The sequence below is a fragment of the Cotesia glomerata genome, linkage group LG6, assembly GCF_020080835.1.
Source record: "Cotesia glomerata isolate CgM1 linkage group LG6, MPM_Cglom_v2.3, whole genome shotgun sequence".
NCBI lineage: Eukaryota > Metazoa > Arthropoda > Insecta > Hymenoptera > Braconidae > Cotesia > Cotesia glomerata.
The window spans coordinates 18,928,265-18,947,386 of record NC_058163.1 but is presented as its reverse complement, the minus strand read 5'-3'; the positions used below and the strand labels follow the sequence as shown (position 1 = coordinate 18,947,386).

At 36.8% G+C, this 19,122-nt stretch overlaps 2 protein-coding genes across 5 annotated transcripts in view; one reads left to right on the top strand and one right to left on the bottom strand.

Moving 5' to 3' along the window:
- LOC123266697 (protein bric-a-brac 1-like) overlaps nucleotides 1–19,122 on the bottom strand; it is a 481,411-nt gene that overhangs the window by 343,070 nt on the left and 119,219 nt on the right. The gene's annotated exons all lie outside the window — the stretch shown is intronic.
- On the top strand, nucleotides 6,210–7,270 carry LOC123268050. Its single transcript, XM_044732933.1, has 2 exons — nucleotides 6,210–6,923; nucleotides 7,001–7,270. Exons 1-2 carry the CDS (start codon nucleotides 6,210–6,212, stop codon nucleotides 7,031–7,033), a joined length of 747 nt encoding a protein of 248 aa, XP_044588868.1. The 3' UTR covers nucleotides 7,034–7,270.

Here is a 19,122-nt window from a genome sequence, read left to right as displayed (position 1 = left end):
TGATGTAGCTGTCGTAATCATTGCTAAACACCTAGATGAGATAAACCACATGTTCGGTATCACCTTTGAGAAAGTTAACCGCTGGATGGACTCAATGAATCTACAACTGGCTAAACAGAAGACTGAGGCTGTGCTTATTACCAGCAGAAAAGTGATAGAGACCATAAAGCTGAAAGTCGGAGAACAAGAAATCACATCACAACCATGTATCCGATATCTGGGAGTGATGCTTGATGCCCAACTCAACTTTAAGCAGCAAGTCGAACACGTGAGTGCAAAAGCATCAGCAGTGGTAGCTAGCTTAGCACGACTGATGCCAAACGTCGGAGGCCCAAAGCAGAGCAGAAGACTACTGCTATCATCTGTAATCACATCAATGCTCACTTACGGAATATCTATCTGGGCGGACGCACTAGAGAAGCAAGAATCATGGAGAAAGGCTGGACCAGTCTACCGTCTGAGTGCCTTAAGAGTAGCGAGCGCCTTCCGCACAATATCTATGGAAGCAGTGTGTGTCATTTTCGAAACTTTGCCTCTCAGAGTCTTAGCTAAGGAAAGACGGATCCTTTACCAACGAAAGAAGTCAACCACACTAAGCGCTGAGGAGCTTAGAACAGAAAAACGGCAGAAGAGCATAAGTCGATGGCAACTACAGTGGAATGCCACAGTGAAGGGTAGGTGGACGCATCGTCTCATATCAAGGATCAACGTTTGGCTAAACCGGAGTCACGGTGAGGTCAACTATTATCTTACGCAGATGTTATCAGGATACGGCTGTTTCCGGACGTATCTCCACCGCTTTAAGCATGATAATTCCCTAGAGTGCCCGTCCTGCCCAGGAGTCAATGAAGATGCAGAGCACGTCTTCTTCGAGTGCCCACGTTTTTATCCACAGCGAGATGAGCTGGAGAATATCCTGAAGAGGAAAATCCAACCAGTGACAATAGTAGAAGCAATGCTGTCATCAGAGGCTGCCTGGAACGCCACAAACACGTTTGTCACGGGAGTCCTCTCAGATCTGCGGTCCATAGAAAGAAGAAGAGCGAATGACGCCAATTATAAGGAGGAAAGAATAACACCTTAGCCACCAGAAGAAAGAGCAGTAGCTAGATCCTCCCCTCACGAAGTAATGCCTGATGGCGGTTTCCATGAGGGATTAGGGGAAAGAGGAAAAGGGGTTTAGGGTTTAGTGGGTAGGGGCGCTAGCGTCGAGTTTTAGTATGACACTGCGTCGAGTCGCCACATATCCAGGCCAAACAGCTATGCCTAGAATCCGTAAAAAGGATTCCCCCCCCCCCTTAAAACACACATACACACACACACACACACACACACACACACATATACATACAGACGTACAGACACCATCGCGGGAATAGTCAGGGAAGCTTCCTAGGACCTCAAAACGTCGCGATCTAATGAAAACTCGATTTTCGAAAAACGGGGTATAAACAATAACTTCCCGATTTTTGAAAATTTTCTTAGCGGGAAGTTAAAAATCATATCTCACTATTGATCAATTTTTTAATCAAATCTTTATACATGTTTTTGTAGAAAATTGAATGATCTACAAAAAAGTTTTTACATTAACTATTTCAAAGATATCCGAGGTCAGAATTCAAAAAATTTGTCAAAAAAAAATTTTTTTTAATTTCCTACCTTATTGGAAAATAACAGTTGTCAAATAAATATGCCATATTTTTGTAGGAAATTCAACGCTCTACAAAGAAGTTCTGATATGTTAAATTGATTACTGCAACCGTTTAAAAGATATTCGTAACCGAACTCCAATGCTTTCTGATTTCAATAATTTTTTAATAACTTTTTCAAATATATCCATTAAATTCATAAATTGTAGATATTTTCATAAAAATTTTAGCTCATATTGCTAGAATGAAAGTTTTTAACTATTTTTTACTCTATTCATAAATGTAAGGAAGCTTTGCTTTTGGAAAAAGAGAATGATACGTCCGTTTTTATTACTTACAAGGAAAGGTTCCCAGGTTTCCAGCTCCGATTTTGATGCCATTAAAATATGTTATTTTTATAATCGATTAAAATAATAAAATTTCAATAATTTCAATGAAATTTCAATATTCTTGGTTCAAAAGTTACGTTGAGACAAAACCAAATAAATTCAGAGTCAAACGTAAAATCCTGTGAGTTTTGCGTTTGGAGATAGAGGTAATATTCACTGTGAAATTCCAGAATGTAAAAATTAAGCGATTATTCGTTGTTCGTTGTGTAAGAACTCATTGTATCTTTTTCAATATTTTTTCAAACAAGCAAGTGGGTTATGATCCACACGAAGAATGATAAGAAATGGAAAGTATATAAATGCGTTTTTAAGCACTGAAAAAAAAATTTTTTTCCACCTAGAATACTAAATTTTTTACTCGAGTTTTCTTGATATAAAAAAACTGGTATTCTTAACCTTAAAATATCACGCTTTATTATAAGGCTAGTTTTTTGACAGTGAGAAAACGGTATTCTTATAGTTAAAAAACTTTCGTATTTTAACCATAATAATACCAGTTATTTAACCATCAGGAAACATTTCCTTGGTAGAAGCAAACTTTTTTTTCAGTGAGACGCAGAAAATCTGTAAAAATATATTATTTTGTGAAATTAAGTTAATGGGATAGAGATTATTCTCTCATCGATCGATTTTCTGAAAGTACAGTTTTCGTGTGGATCATAACCCAATTGCTCGTTTGAAAAAATATTGAAAAAGACACAATGACTTCTTACACAACGAACAACGAATAATCGCTTAATTTTTATATTCCGGAATTTCACAGTGAATATTACCTCCATCTCCAAATGCAAAACTCACAGGATTTTACTTTTGACTCTGAATTTATTTGGTTTTGTCTCAACGTAACTTTTGAACCAAGAATATTGAAATTTCTCTAAAATATTCTGAAATTCCTAGTTTGATCAATTTAAACTTGAAAATTCTTTATTTGGCTTACAAAACTGCATCGAATGCCGCTAACCACGTGAAAATCAGTTCATTCATTCAAAAGTTATTGCGGTTTAAAAATCCAAAAAGTATTGTTTTATCAAACTTCCATCAGACTTTTGAGCTCAAAGAGCTTAAAAGCATGGAAAGCTATCTTTTTGAGCTCGGAGAGCTCAAAGTAACACTTAAATTGTATTTTTGAGCTCGAAGAGCTGAAAAACGTCATAAGTGCAATTTTAAATGCTTAGGTATCTGGTCTCACTTGTCTAATGGGCCATTCAAGAATTACAAAATTGCAAAAATTTTTCTAAATATTAATAGAATATCCCCTTAAGAGCTCGGGTTTCATTCGATCATATCATAAAATTTTTTTCACGGGTTGAAGTCAGCAAGTTACGAAATCAGATGGCAGAGAATAATGATAAGATTTTTTTCAAACAAATACAAGATCTAAGCCATTACATTACAAATAAGATTTGTTTGTTACGAATTCTAAATAGTTTACGTATCTTTTTTCACATTTATTGATTTTATATTGTCAGTAAAGATAATCACTATTTAAAGAGATCTGCGTTATGAGGTGCTATTAGTATGTAATGAATGGATTATTATTAAGAATGAATGCAGAGTCTCATAACTCTGCAGATAAAAGTTAAAAAATGTACTATCAAATATTAATATTCCCATTTTCATAAGTAAAGTATCAAAACTATGAGAATTACTCTGAGACACGGATAAAAAAAAATACCATCAGAAGTGTATGCAGTAGTGACTCAGGTGTAGAATATGCGAGAGTATACCGAGAATTTCCTACTAAATAATTTGTGATATAATACGGTTAAAAATTACCAAGTTTAATATTAAATAATTCATTTTAATACTAGCGTCGGTAGCGGTGGTGCTGGCGGTAGCGAGAATGTAGACGAAGCTTGGGAGCATTGCGAGAGGGTGGTAGCAGTGGGTAGAGAGGTACCCAGAAGCAGGTGCCTATAAATTTGTAAACTTAATAAATACATAATGGCCGCCGTTGCTTTCTAGCTAGAATTTCTATGCTCGGCGTAGGTTTTCAACGAGATTCTACCGGCTCGTTTTCACGCGTTCCATACTTCTTTTATATTGTCTTATAAATTTATTCTATAAATTATTATATAATTTTTAAAATACATTTTTTCCTCACTTTTATCCATACTCATCATTTTTCATGTTAAACATTTCATCTTTTTTTTTTTTTTTTGTGGGCGGTAAAAAATTCTTTGCCATCGTATAAAAAAAATATGTATTAAATATTCAACATTATTGTGAGTTAATAGTTTATACAACTCAATGGTTAAGTACTCTTAATTCAGTTTCATTATGATCTTCACATAGATCATGTAATGATGCCTTACAATGCAATCCGCATCACAAAAGCTAAAATTTTTTACATCTTACGTAGTTTTCGAGATTTAAAATTCCAAAAATAATAATCGAAATGGTCATCGTGAACATACAGATAATCATATCATCATCACTATCATGAATATCACGATTATCGTACTTACAAAGATCATGATCATGATTCTTCTCATCATTATAGATTTATACAAAGCCTTGTAAAACTAAGCTTTTAAGTCTTCATGTGTAATAATTTAACATAATTATAATTATAATCAACATATAATGTAAAATCTTTAATATAAATTTATAGCATTTCACCATAAAAAGACCCTGTTATTGGCCAGTAGGCTGTTAGGACCGTAAAAAAAAAAACAAATAAATTATAATCGTCATGATCACCACAAATATTATGATTATCATGATCATTATAATCTTGATGAACATGATCATTGTGGTGATAATCATCATGATTATAGTGATCACAATCATTGTAGTCATAACCATCGTGATCATTGTGGTCATAATCATCATGATCATTGTGGAGATTATAAACATCATAGACATCATAGTCATTAAAGTGTGGAAATTATGACCATCATGGACATCATGGTCATTGAAAACTCGATGATCATGATAATTGTGGTTTTGAAAATTATGATGATCATCATGCTAAAGGCCATCCCTGCAACTTACCGCTAATTCCTTACTCAAGCGCTCAAAATTGCACTTATTACGTTTTTTAGCTCTCCGAGCTCAAAAGTCTGATAGAAGCTTAATAAAACACTATTTGTTGAATTTCCAAACCGCAATAACTTTTGAATGAATGAACCGATTTTCACGCGGTTGGCGACATTTGACGCAGTTTTTGAACCCTCATAAAAAACTTTCAATTGGTTAAACTAGAAATTTCGGAGTAACTCCGAAAAAACACTTTTTTCGGTTTTCTTTCGTTCACGATATCTCTCGAACGAACCAACCGATTTTGACCGGATTGGCGGCGATTGACGTGGTTTTTCAAGGTTGAGAGCTGATTAGTTTTTTGAATTGAACCTTTAAGCCGTTTAAAAGTTATTCCAAAAAAACCACATTTGAAAAATATTTTTTTTTCAGTTTTTTTACGATTTCTCAAAATCGTCCGGTTCGAATTGGTCTAAATTTTATTCAAAATCTGAGTTTGATCAAGCCCCTTCGATTAGCGCCAACTGCGATGAAATTGGTCATTCAAAAGTTATGAGAGGTTTGCATACGGCTACACACACACACACACACACACACACACACACACACACACACACACACACACACACACACACTCGGGGCAGAAGAGATACTGCTACCGGGCGCGTCTCCCCGGGCGGATGGGAGAACGCTCGCTGTCCTTGGATGACACTTAATCTCTTAGTTGATGAGGTACAGCGGGTAGGAGCCAAGCAAAATAACCAAACAAAATAAGCTCCCGTGGACAAAACTCTCCTTTAATGGGTTGGTCACACTAACTGACCTAGCAAGACGATTGGTTCCTGCTGTAACTCACTGGGAGTGTCCGGAACCTGTATCGTAGTTTCCGACGATGCAGGCCACGGCTGATGTGAGCTTGCTCTGCCGAGGTGAAAGTTGCAGCAGTGGATCAGGAGCCAGCCACTTCGGGCCTTGATCAGGAAGTACGCAGTGAGTGTTAGAGATCGGAATCTTCACCGCTCCGAGCGAGTCTAGTCCGTCCGTGTATTCCGGGACTGGCTAAGTGTCGGCTAGGCCTCAGGGAACTGGGGTAGGAGTACTATCTCCGAGGGTACACCCGTTCCTAGTTATGGCAACCCGCTCCACTCCGTACGATGCGCTGGTAAATCAAAAAAGTATGAGTAGAAATATGGAAACAAACAAGAGTCAAAACGGGGCTCACGCCCAGCAAGCAGCTATCGTAGCAAGCGCTGAGATGAAGAGGGCACAAGCGCTGGAACACCTTGATAAGCTTACCAGAGAGCTGCATGAGTTTGTTAAGTCTAAAGTCAACATCCACAAAGAGATCAAGACGAAGACAACCGGTGTAGTCAACGCCCTTCAAAGGTTCAGAACACTTGATGACGGATGGCAGGCACAACAACGGCAAACTCCCAATGTCACACCGAAGAAGAGCAGACAACCTGCCGCAGACACCGTCGAAGAGATGGACACCGGTGCCGAAGGCGATGGTGAATCTCTAACAGAAGACAGAAGCGACACTGGTGTCAGGTCTGGGAAGAGGGAAGACCGTAACTCTCCTGACCCAACGGTCAACCAAGTAATGAAGAAAAAGGACACAAAACCAAGTCCTCCGAAAGAAGTGGCGGCACGGAGTGCCAAAAATAAGGAGGTCGACGCGTGGCAAAAAGTAGAATCGAAGAAGAGAAGGCCGGAGCAGGATCACCTCCCAAAGCAATTGCCGAAGGAGCCACGACCGGAACCTAAGCGGAAAAAATCGCGCAAATGGATCAGACCTGACGCGCTGATAATCCGCCCTGCCGAAAAAGAGAAGTATTCCGAGATATTGCGCCGCATAAAGCGTGATGTCCCAGCAGACCAGGTTCGAAATACCGTCGAGAAGATCCGCAGGACAATGACCGGAGATATGCTGATCACGTTGTCAAGGAAAAGTGCTGACAAAGGCCAAGCCTTGCAGAGGACCATCACAGGAATTCTTCAAGACGATGCTAAGGTAGTCTGTAAAGGTCCACAGGAGACCATTGAGATTCGAGACATCGACGAAGAAACGACGAAGGAAGAGATCCAGGCCGCCCTGAAAGAGGAAGTTGGAAAAGATCATGAGATACCTCTAGAAGGAATAAAAATCCGTAAGGCTTTCAGAGGTACGCAGACGGCTGCAGTCACTTTACCTATGACCATCGCGCGAAAATTAGTGGAAGGAACCGGCAAGATCCATGTCGGGTGGGTTAACTGTCGAATCAAAGCGACGACGAGACCTATCCAATGCTTTAAATGCTGGCACTTTGGACATGTTGGGCCCCAATGTAAAAGCCAAGTAGACCGATCTAAACTCTGCATCAGATGTGGACAAGAAGGGCACCGTATCGCGGACTGTAAAAATTCTGCCAAGTGTGCAATATGTGCTGACCAGCAAGGAGCAAAGGACGTGGCTCACCATGCCGGCACCTACAGATGCCCGGTATATCAGGAGGCGCTCCAGAAGTTGAGGAACAAACAAGCATGAGGATATTGCAGCTCAACCTCAACCATTGTGAAGCAGCGCATGACCTGCTCATGCAATCTGTGCGAGAATTAGAGCTGGACTTGGTACTGATAGCAGAGCCATATAAACACCTGAGTACCCAACCCTGGGAATCTGACAGCACATCCAAAGCTGTCATCTGGTCATGTGGCAAGCTTTCTTTCCAAAATGCAGTCGACAACAGCAATGTCGGCTTTGTAGCAGTATCAGTAGAAGGCATCCGCTTCTATAGCTGCTACGCACCACCTAGCCTCTCCATTGTTGACTTCACTGATTTCCTGGATCGACTAACCGAAGATGCGAAGCAATACCATCCAGTAGCGATAGCCGGAGACTTCAACTCCTGGGCAGTTGACTGGGGCAGCAAACATACAAACGCACGAGGGAAAGCACTACTGGAGGCCTTTACTACACTAGATGTGGTTTTGCTCAACAGTGGTGATACGCCGACCTACACCAAAGGTGACGCAAGCTCAATTGTAGACCTCACTTTTGTCAGTAATAGCCTTGCCAGAGGCGACTGCAACTGGAAACTGTTGGACATCTACACTGCCAGCGACCATCATGCGATATTCTGGGAAATATCAAGCGACCAGAACCCCAAGAGACCAGTCAAGCAGTCTAACATCGTTGGTTGGAAGGTAAAATCTTTTGACCCAGAAGCATTACTAATAGCCCTCGATGGTGATCCGATCAACACTGGATGTGCAGAAGAACAGACTAAGGACCTGATGAGGAGAGTAACACATGCTTGTGATGCCAGTATGCCTCGTAAACGTGGCATAAATTCGAGACCTTCGGTGCATTGGTGGAACGACCACATCAGCGTCCTCCGTAAAGAGTGTCATAAGAAAAGAAGAATCTCTCAGCGCGGCTATCAACGGCCCAACTCAGTGGAGCTGATCGCAGAGTACAAAAAGGCGCGTCGTGAACTGAATAAAGCCATCAAAGAGAGCAAAAGAAGATTCTGGAAAGAGCTTATATACGAGGTGGATAAAAACGTGTGGGGTAGGCCTTATAAGGTGGTTATGACCCACCTGAAAAAACAACAAATGCCATCACCTACGTGTCCTCAACTTCTTCAGAAAATCGTCACTGCACTGTTTCCACAGCAACGCAACTACGATTACCAGTTGGCGCCAGGCAAATTGGACGACATCCCACCTGTCACTAAAGAAGAACTGCTGGAGGCTTGTAACCGTGTAGGGAATAATAAAGCGCCGGGATTGGACGGAATCCCTAATTTAGCCTTGAAAACCATCATAAAGGCAGCTCCAACATTATTCCTAGACGCTTATAATGCATGCCTCAAGGAGGGGACTTTTCCTCGTAAGTGGAAACAGCAACGATTGGTACTGTTACCTAAAGGGAAGAAACCACCAGAAGAACCGTCATCTTACCGACCACTTTGCATGCTAGATACGGCGGGTAAGATACTTGAGCGCATAATTCATCAACGAATAGATGCAGTAGTCGACCCACTCCTGGCAGACAACCAGTATGGATTCCGGAAAGGACGATCAACCCTGGACGCGATCAATCTGGTTGTTAGCACGGCTAAAGAAGCGATCGCAGGAACCAGATGGAAGGGTGGCACAAAGAAGTATTGCCTGGTGGCGGCATTAGACATTAAAAACGCCTTCAATTCCGCCAACTGGAACTGCATCATGCAAGCTCTTCGAGAGAAAAACGTTCCAGAATACCTGTGTAGAATAGTGACCAGCTATTTCACCGATAGAGTTCTTAAATACGACACAAAGAATGGTCTAAAAGAGTACGATATTACAGGAGGTGTACCCCAGGGCTCTGTACTTGGTCCACTGCTGTGGAATATCATGTACGATGGCCTATTGAGATTGAAATTGCCAAGAAGTGTAAGACTCGTAGCATATGCAGACGACGTAGCCGTAGTAATCGTCGCTAAACACCTTGACGAAATTAACAACATGTTCGACTTCACCTTCGAGCAAGTCCATCGGTGGATGAATACGGTAAACCTGCATCTGGCTACACACAAAACTGAGGCAGTGCTTATATCCAGCAGAAAAGTGTTAGAGACCATCAAGCTGAAAGTCGGCGAACAAGAAATCACATCACAACCTTACATCCGATATTTGGGAGTGATACTTGATGCCCGTCTCAACTTTAAACAGCAAGTGGAACACGTCAGTGCCAAAGCGTCAGTAGTGAGGGCTAGTCTCGCACGACTGATGCCGAACGTCGGAGGGCCAAAGCAGAGCAGGAGACTACTACTATCATCAGTTGTCACATCGGTGCTCACATATGGAATATCCATTTGGGCAGACGCGCTGAAGTTGCAAGAATCATGGAGAAAAGCTGGACCAGTATATCGACTGAGCGCTGTAAGACTAGCCAGTGCATTCCGCACGATATCAGAAGTAGCAGTGTGTGTCATTTCCGGAACTCTGCCGCTTAGAGTTCTAGCTGAGGAAAGACGGAACCTTTACCAACGAAAGAGGTCAACCACACTAAGTGCCGAGGAACTCAGAGCTGAAGAACGGCAGAACAGCATCGCACGATGGCAATCGCAGTGGGACGCCGCGACAACAGGAAGATGGACACACCGTCTCATACTGAAAATCGACATTTGGATAAACCGGAGTCATGGCGAGGTCAATTACTATCTGACGCAGATGTTGTCAGGACATGGATGTTTTCGGACGTATCTTCACCGCTTCAAGCATGATGATTCACCGGAGTGCCCGTCCTGCCCAGGAATCAATGAAGACGCGGAGCACGTTTTCTTTGAGTGCCCACGATTTTACCTACAGCGCGATGAGCTGGAGATGATCCTGAAGAAGAAAATCCAACCAGAGACAATAGTAGAAGCAATGCTGTCATCAGAGGCTGCCTGGAACGCCGCAAACACGTTTGCAACAGAAGTCCTTATAGACTTGCGTTCCATCGAAAGAAAAAGAGCAAATGACAACAACTAGAAGAAAGGTAAAATAATACCTAATTACCAGAAGGAAGAGCAGTCGCTATATCCTCCCCCCACGAAGTAATGCCTAACGGCGGTTTCCATGAGGGATTAGAGGAAAGAGGAAAGGGGTTTAGGGTTTAGTGGGTAGGGGCGTTAGCGTCGAGTTTTAGTATGACGCTGCGTCGAGTCGCCACATATCCAGGCCAAACAGCTACGCCTAGAATCCGTAAAAAGGATTCCCCCCCCTAAGGGAAAAAAAACACACACACACACACACACACACACACACACACATACATACATACAAACATACGGACATAATCGCGGAAACATTCGAGGAAGCTGCCTAGGACCTCAAAACGTCAACATCCGTTGAAAACTCGATTTTCGAAAAACGGGATAAAACCAATAACTTCCCAACTTTTGAAAATTTTCAATTTTCTTAGCGGAAGTTAAAAATTGTGTAAAGAATGGCCAAAAAAAGTGATAGTTAACGTTGCGTGAAATACTGAACACATTTTATGGGTTTGAGAACAATACACTTTAGGTCTTTAAGGACAATAATATCCATAAGATAAAACTTAATTAACTCTCTGAAGAGAATTGTGATATTTTTAAATTCCAATGGATTGTAAATTTACATTGTGCGCAAGAAGAAAGTTTTTTCAACAATTTTAGTGTAAATTTTAACAAAAATTTTTTGCCGTGTATTATTATTTAAAGTTATTCCATGTAATACAATCAAATTGAGAAAATGCTTCGGGTACCGTCGATAATTCATAATAAAACTCAATTGGATAGTAAATAAATAATATATATACATGAGTTAGTTGCAGAAGTTGGTGTTATTGTTGTTATTGCTGTTGTGATAGTACAAGATAGAAAATAAAAATATTCAGGGTGTATCTGACTCACCTGCGCTAAAAGCATATATGTCGGGCAATATATAACATACAAATATAAATATATGTCTCAACCACGTGGGAGGTTTAGAATTATATGTATATCTGTATGCATGCATACATGTATATGGTAACAAAAAAAATTTATATTTATATATATATTTAAATATGTCTAAATATATATGTAAGCCCCCACGCGTGGCTTAAAGTCATGGGAGCGTAAACTAAACGAAGAGTGTAACCCAAAGTGCAGTAGAGTAAGATAATGGTTCACATATGCATGCATGTGTGTGTTGTAGATATGTATTCATCTATACATATGAGTTTAACTAAAAAATGTAATAAATAAAATAGAATAAAAATAATGTTTAAATTACCATATCAAACGGTATGCTCGAATTCTTGGAAAGAGTATACAGATAGAGAGAGCAACTTGTGGCGTTATACATTATTTTAGTTTACCTTGTCCAGCTTGTATATATATGATAGTACATCAACCCAGGATTTCCATTGTTACAGTCTCACTGATGGTATTATAAACAATTGGCCTTGTCCATCTCTACTGCTTCCGCCCGTCACTCAGTACTCTCGACATTTTTATGGATCGCAGCGCACTTACCACGCAAATATTACACACAGATATAATATATATGGATATAGATTCTTATTACTTATTATATTTGCTTAATTAATAAAGTATAAGAGGTTTCTTCCATTTCCGCTTGCAAAATAAAATTAGAAAAAAACTACACTCGTTGCAAAAGTTACGGGAGAAATTCACATTTCCACGGGAGCAAGTTACATTGCAAAATTTTTCGGTGATTTTTGATGAGCTGTATTTCAGTGGAAAAAGATCATATGAGGATTCTAAGATAAGTATTTGATAGATATGAGATTATAGCTATTAAATTTTTTAGCTAGAAATTCTTTTGAGTTAAGGTTTTCATGGAATTCTAAGAAATATGACAAAAAAAAATTTTACTCTTAGAAACTTATTGGTGGAGAATTTTTATAATTTTTGTTATTTAAAAATATTTCTTGAGCCATTTTAAAAATGGCTGTGTAATTATAATTATCAAAAAAAAATTAATTTGATCAGCCGATCATGTCTTTATGTTAATCAGTAAATTTACACTCCTGTATTCATGCACTTTATCACACCATTTAATTAGTCTTAGCACATGGTTAGTTCAGTGAGGAAAATTCCACAAAATATTAGGAAAAAAAAAATTACATCATAATTTTTTTGAATATTTCTATGATTATACAAGTATAGAAGGCATGTAAATCCATTCTGAATTTTTCTCTTTTCTTTTTATAACTTTTCAACATTCAAAAATATCTTTTTTTACAATATCACTTTATAAAGCAGCAATGAAATATATTTATAGCAGTTCGGATCGCTAAAAATTTTAATATTTCATTTATATTAATTTATATAATAATATGATAATAAATTAAGGCATGTACAATTACCCGTGACTATAAGTATACGAAGCCATTCATTGGGTCGATATTAATTACTGTCGTAGATAATATTGAACTTCGGTTTAAACAAACATTGACAGTAAACGTCGAAGTCGGCTCTTTACTCGGTTTATCCATAGATAGATATCTCTATGTATTTGCTATGCGGAGTGATTAGTGATCAGAGAGGATAAAAGAGGAGGGTGGTCGGATACCTGATATTATTTGCCGTTATTTCGTGGTATCAATTATCACAACGACAAATGTAAATAATTATTATAATTGTATTGTAGAATAATAACATCGTTTCAAGGGCTTTTGATTGTTTTATAGAAAATTAGATTATTTTCATTAGTATTAATTTCGTTCATAGTCTATTTATAATAAACATTGTAAACCATGAATATTAATTACTATTACTCATCATCAGAAATAGTTTAAAAAGAAGAATAGTCCAAACTGGGAATCGAACCCGGCTCTATTCAGTATCGTGTTGATCGCTTTTTTACTTACGCTATACCACATTGTACTTAATAATTAATACTAAAGTATTATTTTCTCGTACCAAGATACTTTTTTCATCAATCATAATCTTTTATCCACTCCAGAAAAATATATTTAGATAAAACCAAATGTGCACAACTCATAATGCTCATTTACCTTTTAATAAAAATTATATTTCATTTATAATTTATTCAGTAAAACAAAAAAAAAATTATGTTTGCAAACACCTCATGTTATTTTTATTTAAAATATTTCGCGGTGTTATATTTTACTTAGTAAACTAAACTCAGCTATAATTATTTCGCGCATGCGCGTAAATAGTAATTTACGTCATAAGGTCGCAAAGGATCGATTTTCCCAAGAACCTCGATGATGCGAGATGAGCCTAAGGTTCGTGGTGCGAATTACGGAAACGTGTGTAAATTTGACGGTAATTTACACCCATTCTCATAAATTCGCGTCACAAATATTAAAGCGATTATCGTAAAATCGGTACTGTCGGAATCGCCGCTGAGCGACTGAATGATATACAATAGTTTTTGTCATTACCGGTCAGAAAGTTCAATTTGAGAGGGATACAAACCTTCTAATTATATGCTTACAATCAAATCAAATTCCTTTACATAATTATTACATATAATTTTTCAATAAATCTTTCACATTATTTCTATTAAAGGCATAATGATAATCTAGGTGATGTGAGTTTATTACAAACCAAATGGTGTCGTTGTTATTTTACTAACATTCGGTCTCTTTCGCAATCAACTGCAAGTAGAAAGAAAATTAGCGTCACTCAATAATAACTCAATTGATATACAACTCAAAATCTTTGGTCGATATGCTGAAATGTGACTTTTTTCTTTACAGCCCCTTTCAATTTCGACCAGTTGTTTTCAAAAAAGTACAGAAAAATGAAAGGGACCCGAGTCAAAATTTTAAAACTCCAGTTCAACCTAGTAGAGCCTAATTTCTTTGATGTAGACATATGCCACTCCGATTTAAGAACCTTTTTGAGCCTAACTCGTCTTATATCAGGGTGAGGAGTTTTGAGTTGGGGTTTAATTTAAATTTTAAGATTCTGTTTTAACCTCACTCGATTTGCGTCAGGGTAAAGAGTATTGAGTTGGAGTTTAGCTCAAATTTTAAGAGTATTTAAACTTTATACGTCTAAATTCAGGTCGTAGAAGAGTTAACTGGAGTTTAACGAGAATTTTATTGCGTAGGCTTTCTAGGGTGAAACAGAGATTAATACTTTATAAATTTTTCAAAGTAAATAATAGTAACAAAAATTTTTATAATTTTTTTTTTTTTTTTTGAAGTAAAACTTCTTCAGGCGCGACTAGAGAGTAACTCAGATTTTTTTTCTGACGGAAGTAACGCTTACTATAGTCTGTGTAGTTTCCGCTATTCAAAAATAATAATTTTGATTGGTCGTAAGTAAATGTCATATACTCCACGCTTCTTGACTTATGCGCCAGCTAGTGGCAAATATCATAATCAATTAGGATTATTTATTTCCAGTATTTTAAAACAGATCAATTGTGAATAGCAAAGTGAATAAAAATTCAACAGTTTTAAAAAAATTATTTTAAATTGCAAAGTTTTTTGAAAATCTCTAAATATACTTGTTTATTTATTACTTTTGTAATAAATAAATTATTAATAAATTTTCTGACGATTGCGGCATTCTATAAAATTCAATTTGGAAAATCCAAAAGTGCACGACTTATAATGCTCATTTAATTAGGAAATATTAAGAAATAAAAAAAAAAATATGTGTCGTGCAAAATTAGTTGCCGAACAAACAGCTGTACTAGGAAGGTAATGCACAGGCGCCCCTGGTGGAGTAAATGTACATAATTTGTATAGATATATCACCATCGATGTAAATTTTACATGGATATATTTATAAATATATAGTCTTCTGGCTTTTTTAACTTCCCGCTAAGAAAATTGAAAATTTTCAAAAATCGGAAAGTTATTGGTTTTACCCCGTTTTTCGAAAATCGAGTTTTCATCGGATCTCGACGTTTCGAGATCCTAGGAAGCTTTACTGACTATTTTCACGATGATGTCCGTACGTCTGTATGTGTGTGTGTGTGTGTGTGTGTGTGTGTGTGTGTGTGTGTGTGTTTGTGTGTGTGTAAACCTCTCGTAACTTTTGAACGGCTTAACCGATTTCATCGCGGTTGGTGTCATTCGAAAGGGCTTCTCCAAACTTAGATTTCCTGTAAGTTGGAACCGATTCGGACCAGTAGATTTCGAGAAGGTGCAAAAAAAGTGAAAAAAAAGTTGTTTTTTTTTTTTCATTTTTTTCAATTATCTCCGAATTGGCTGAACCGATCAACTTAAAAAACTAATCAGCTTTTAATCTTGAAAACCCGCATCGATCGCCACATAGAGCGTCAGAATCGGTTGATGCGTTCGTGAGATATCGCTGTCGAAAAAAATCGAAAAAAGTGTTTTTTTGTAATAACTCCGAAATTTTTCAAAAGATCAGGTTTTTTGTCCTAAATTTTTTAAAGAACTCAAAAAACCACATCGATCGCCGCCTACCGCGTAAAAATCGGTTGATTTATTAAAAAGTTACAGCAATTTGAAAATTAGAAAAATCGTGTTTCATCGAATTTTGATAAGACTTTTGAGCTCGAAGAGCTCAAAAGCATAGCAAAGCTATCTCTTTGAGCTCGGAGAGCTCAAAATAACACATAAATTGTATTTTTGAGCTCGAAGAGCTCAAAAACGTCATAAGTGTAATTTTAAGCGCCTAGGTATGGAATTAGCGGGAAGTTGCAGGGATGGCCTTCAGGGTCAACCGTTTTTCTAATTTTTTTTTCTTAAATCAAGATAATTTTTTCATCAATAGAAATTTTCATTACAAATTTTTTAAAGCTAATTGATAAAAACAAATTTTCTTTAAATGTTTTTTTAGTTTTGTTGAACTAAAAAGATATACAATTTTAGAGTTACCCTTTCAGCTTTCATAAAATAATACACAAGAATTATCAAAAGATATCTCAATGTATTTATTGTATGTATAACAAATTGAATGTATAACAAATTAGGAGCAAGTATGGCGAAAAAATCAATTTTACTGATGTCTATAGATCTACGACTGATAAACTACAAAAATTTCAGGTTCATTTTTATGCTTTTTTCGTATCGATTAAACTAAATCAATTTTTGAAAATTACAGACCCGTGTCAGCAATAAAAATATTTGCAGAGAAACTCTTAGAGGAAAGGACAATCGGCCCGAGCTTGGCCAAGGCTTGGCGCAATGCTCATCAACTCTGGAGCAAGCTTGAAATCCAAGCTTGGCCCAAGTCCGTCTAAGCATATCAATGATAACTTCTTGCCAAGAATGAATATCAGTACTGTGCCAAGACTGAAAATAAGTATTGTGCCAAGACTGAGAATAAGTATTGCGCCAAGACTGAAAATAAGTATTGTGCCAAGACTGAAAATAAGTATTGTGTCAAGACTGAATTTTAGTTTTGAGTCAATACCGATTTTCAAGTCTGACCTATGCCTGATTACCAGGACTGGGCCATAGTTGCTATTCAAGTCTGGCCCATGCCATATGATAAAAAGTGATGAAAAGAAATTTTTTTTTGTAATTGTTTTTATTTTAATGTCTATGCAGGGCTAAAGCAAGTTTAGTCCCTTTGACTCTTAATTTAGACCTAACTTTTATTAATTATGAAAATATAGTTAAAATTGCATTTGCCCTAACCGGGATTCGAATCCGAGCCGCGCGCCTGCTAGATTGATAACTAACCCCCACGCCGTACGACCGATAAGTTGATCTACATCTCATCATTCTTATAAGCTAACTCTATATGGTGACAGAGTATGACGGTTTATTATTTTCACAATTTATGTTATTGCACGCCTCATAGCGCGAAGCGCGTGAGATTGTGCTTTATACTCGACTCGTCAAGGTCAATCAATTTTGTGATCTTTAAATGCCTCTATCACAACCATATTACACTTATACAATGATATAAGTAAATATACACCGAAAAAACACTTAAATTAAACTATCTTTTAATTTCTAAAATCATTTCATGTTGCTATTTTGAAAAAAAAAAAAACGTTTTGAAAAAAATTTTACGTGGACGTCCGGATGTCACCCCATTTTGAATGTACCAACGATTACTTCCGAACAAATTAATATTTCAAGACCGGACCTTTTTTATTAGTTTAAGACACGAAGCCTAGATAGAAGTCTATCTAGGCTTCGTGGTTTAAGAATTCGATAAACTGGGTCCGTATTTCATATCAGTGGCCTAGTTTACGTATTTTTTTTTTAATTGAATTTTTATTAAAATTAACTACGATACAACTGTACAAAGCCAAACGAACTTTTCTTATTTGTCACGTGAAAACTATGGCGCCACTTGATCAAGCTAGATTTTTTTAGACTGCGTGCGCATATGACAAGAAAAAAGGGCGCTGATATTTAAAAAAAAAAAAAATAAAAAATACTCTGTAAGAAATTACTTAATTATAATTTTTTTTTTTTTTAATCAATTACACAATTAATTTTTTTCTTAAAAAATGAATGAGCGTTATGATGCGTTAGTATGTGTTTAATACATGTGTTTGCGCCTGCGTATGAGTAAGCTTTAATAAAAAGCAAGCGTGTTGATTGTTGATGCATTTTTATTTGTGTGAATATTTCAATTTTCTTAATTTTACAATTATGCCAAAAACTACCAGATCAAAAACAGTAATTAATGCTGTTTTCCAAAGCTAGTTATTATTTACAAGTGGGATCAATCCAAGCTAAGCCATGTTAATTTTTTTTTCCTATCAAATTGAACAATTTTTTTTTTTCAAATTGTTCATTTTTTTATGTACTTTTTAAAAAAAAATACATCTAAAACATCAAAAAAAGATCAAATAGAAATTTTATCAAAAAAATGAAAGTCAAAATTTTTTCTTTTCGAAGACAAAAAAGCTATCGAAATCATTTTTTTTTCTTTCACGACATTTTTATCTTAAATGTGCCGTAAAAATAAGCAGAATAAAAAATATTAAAAGGTTTTAATTTTTCACTTAGTTATGGCCCAAAATGGGGTTGACCCTACTTGTAAATTATGACCCCAAAGATATATAAATCAAATTAAAACTAGAGCATTTGTTTCCTATTTCAGTTACTATAAACCTCTCGTGTCATTTGTTCAATGTGAAAATATAGAGACTTAATGTAATATATGTAATATAATTGTTTACATTGGGCTCGTTCAAGTTTACTAAGCTCTTGAGAAATCTTAGCAGATCATGTACCAAAAACTAAAAGTGACTACATTCTGTATAAAGAATATCTATAAAAAAAACAATGCAAGTTATACTAATGTAAGCTCAGTCCAACGAAGAACTTAGTAAATTTGAACAAGCGCATTAAAATATTAAGTAATTTTTAAGCTCGGTGAAAAATAATAAACCTTACATTTATCCTAATACTCCTGACACTCTATATCTATCTCAATCTCTCGTAGCCTACCGTTGATTGAAAATACTAATTGAAAAGTATTGAAAATGATGAGATTTGAATTGTTTTCAATAATCCTAATACTTTTTTTTATGTATTTTAAATATACAGTTTACATAAAGGGACTGTTTATTTTTTCAATACTTTTCAATGAGTATATTTAATCAGGGACTTTTCGAAAGTTTCACTTCTACCGTGTGTGACTGGCACACACACACACTTTTTTTTTTTAGTGCATAGA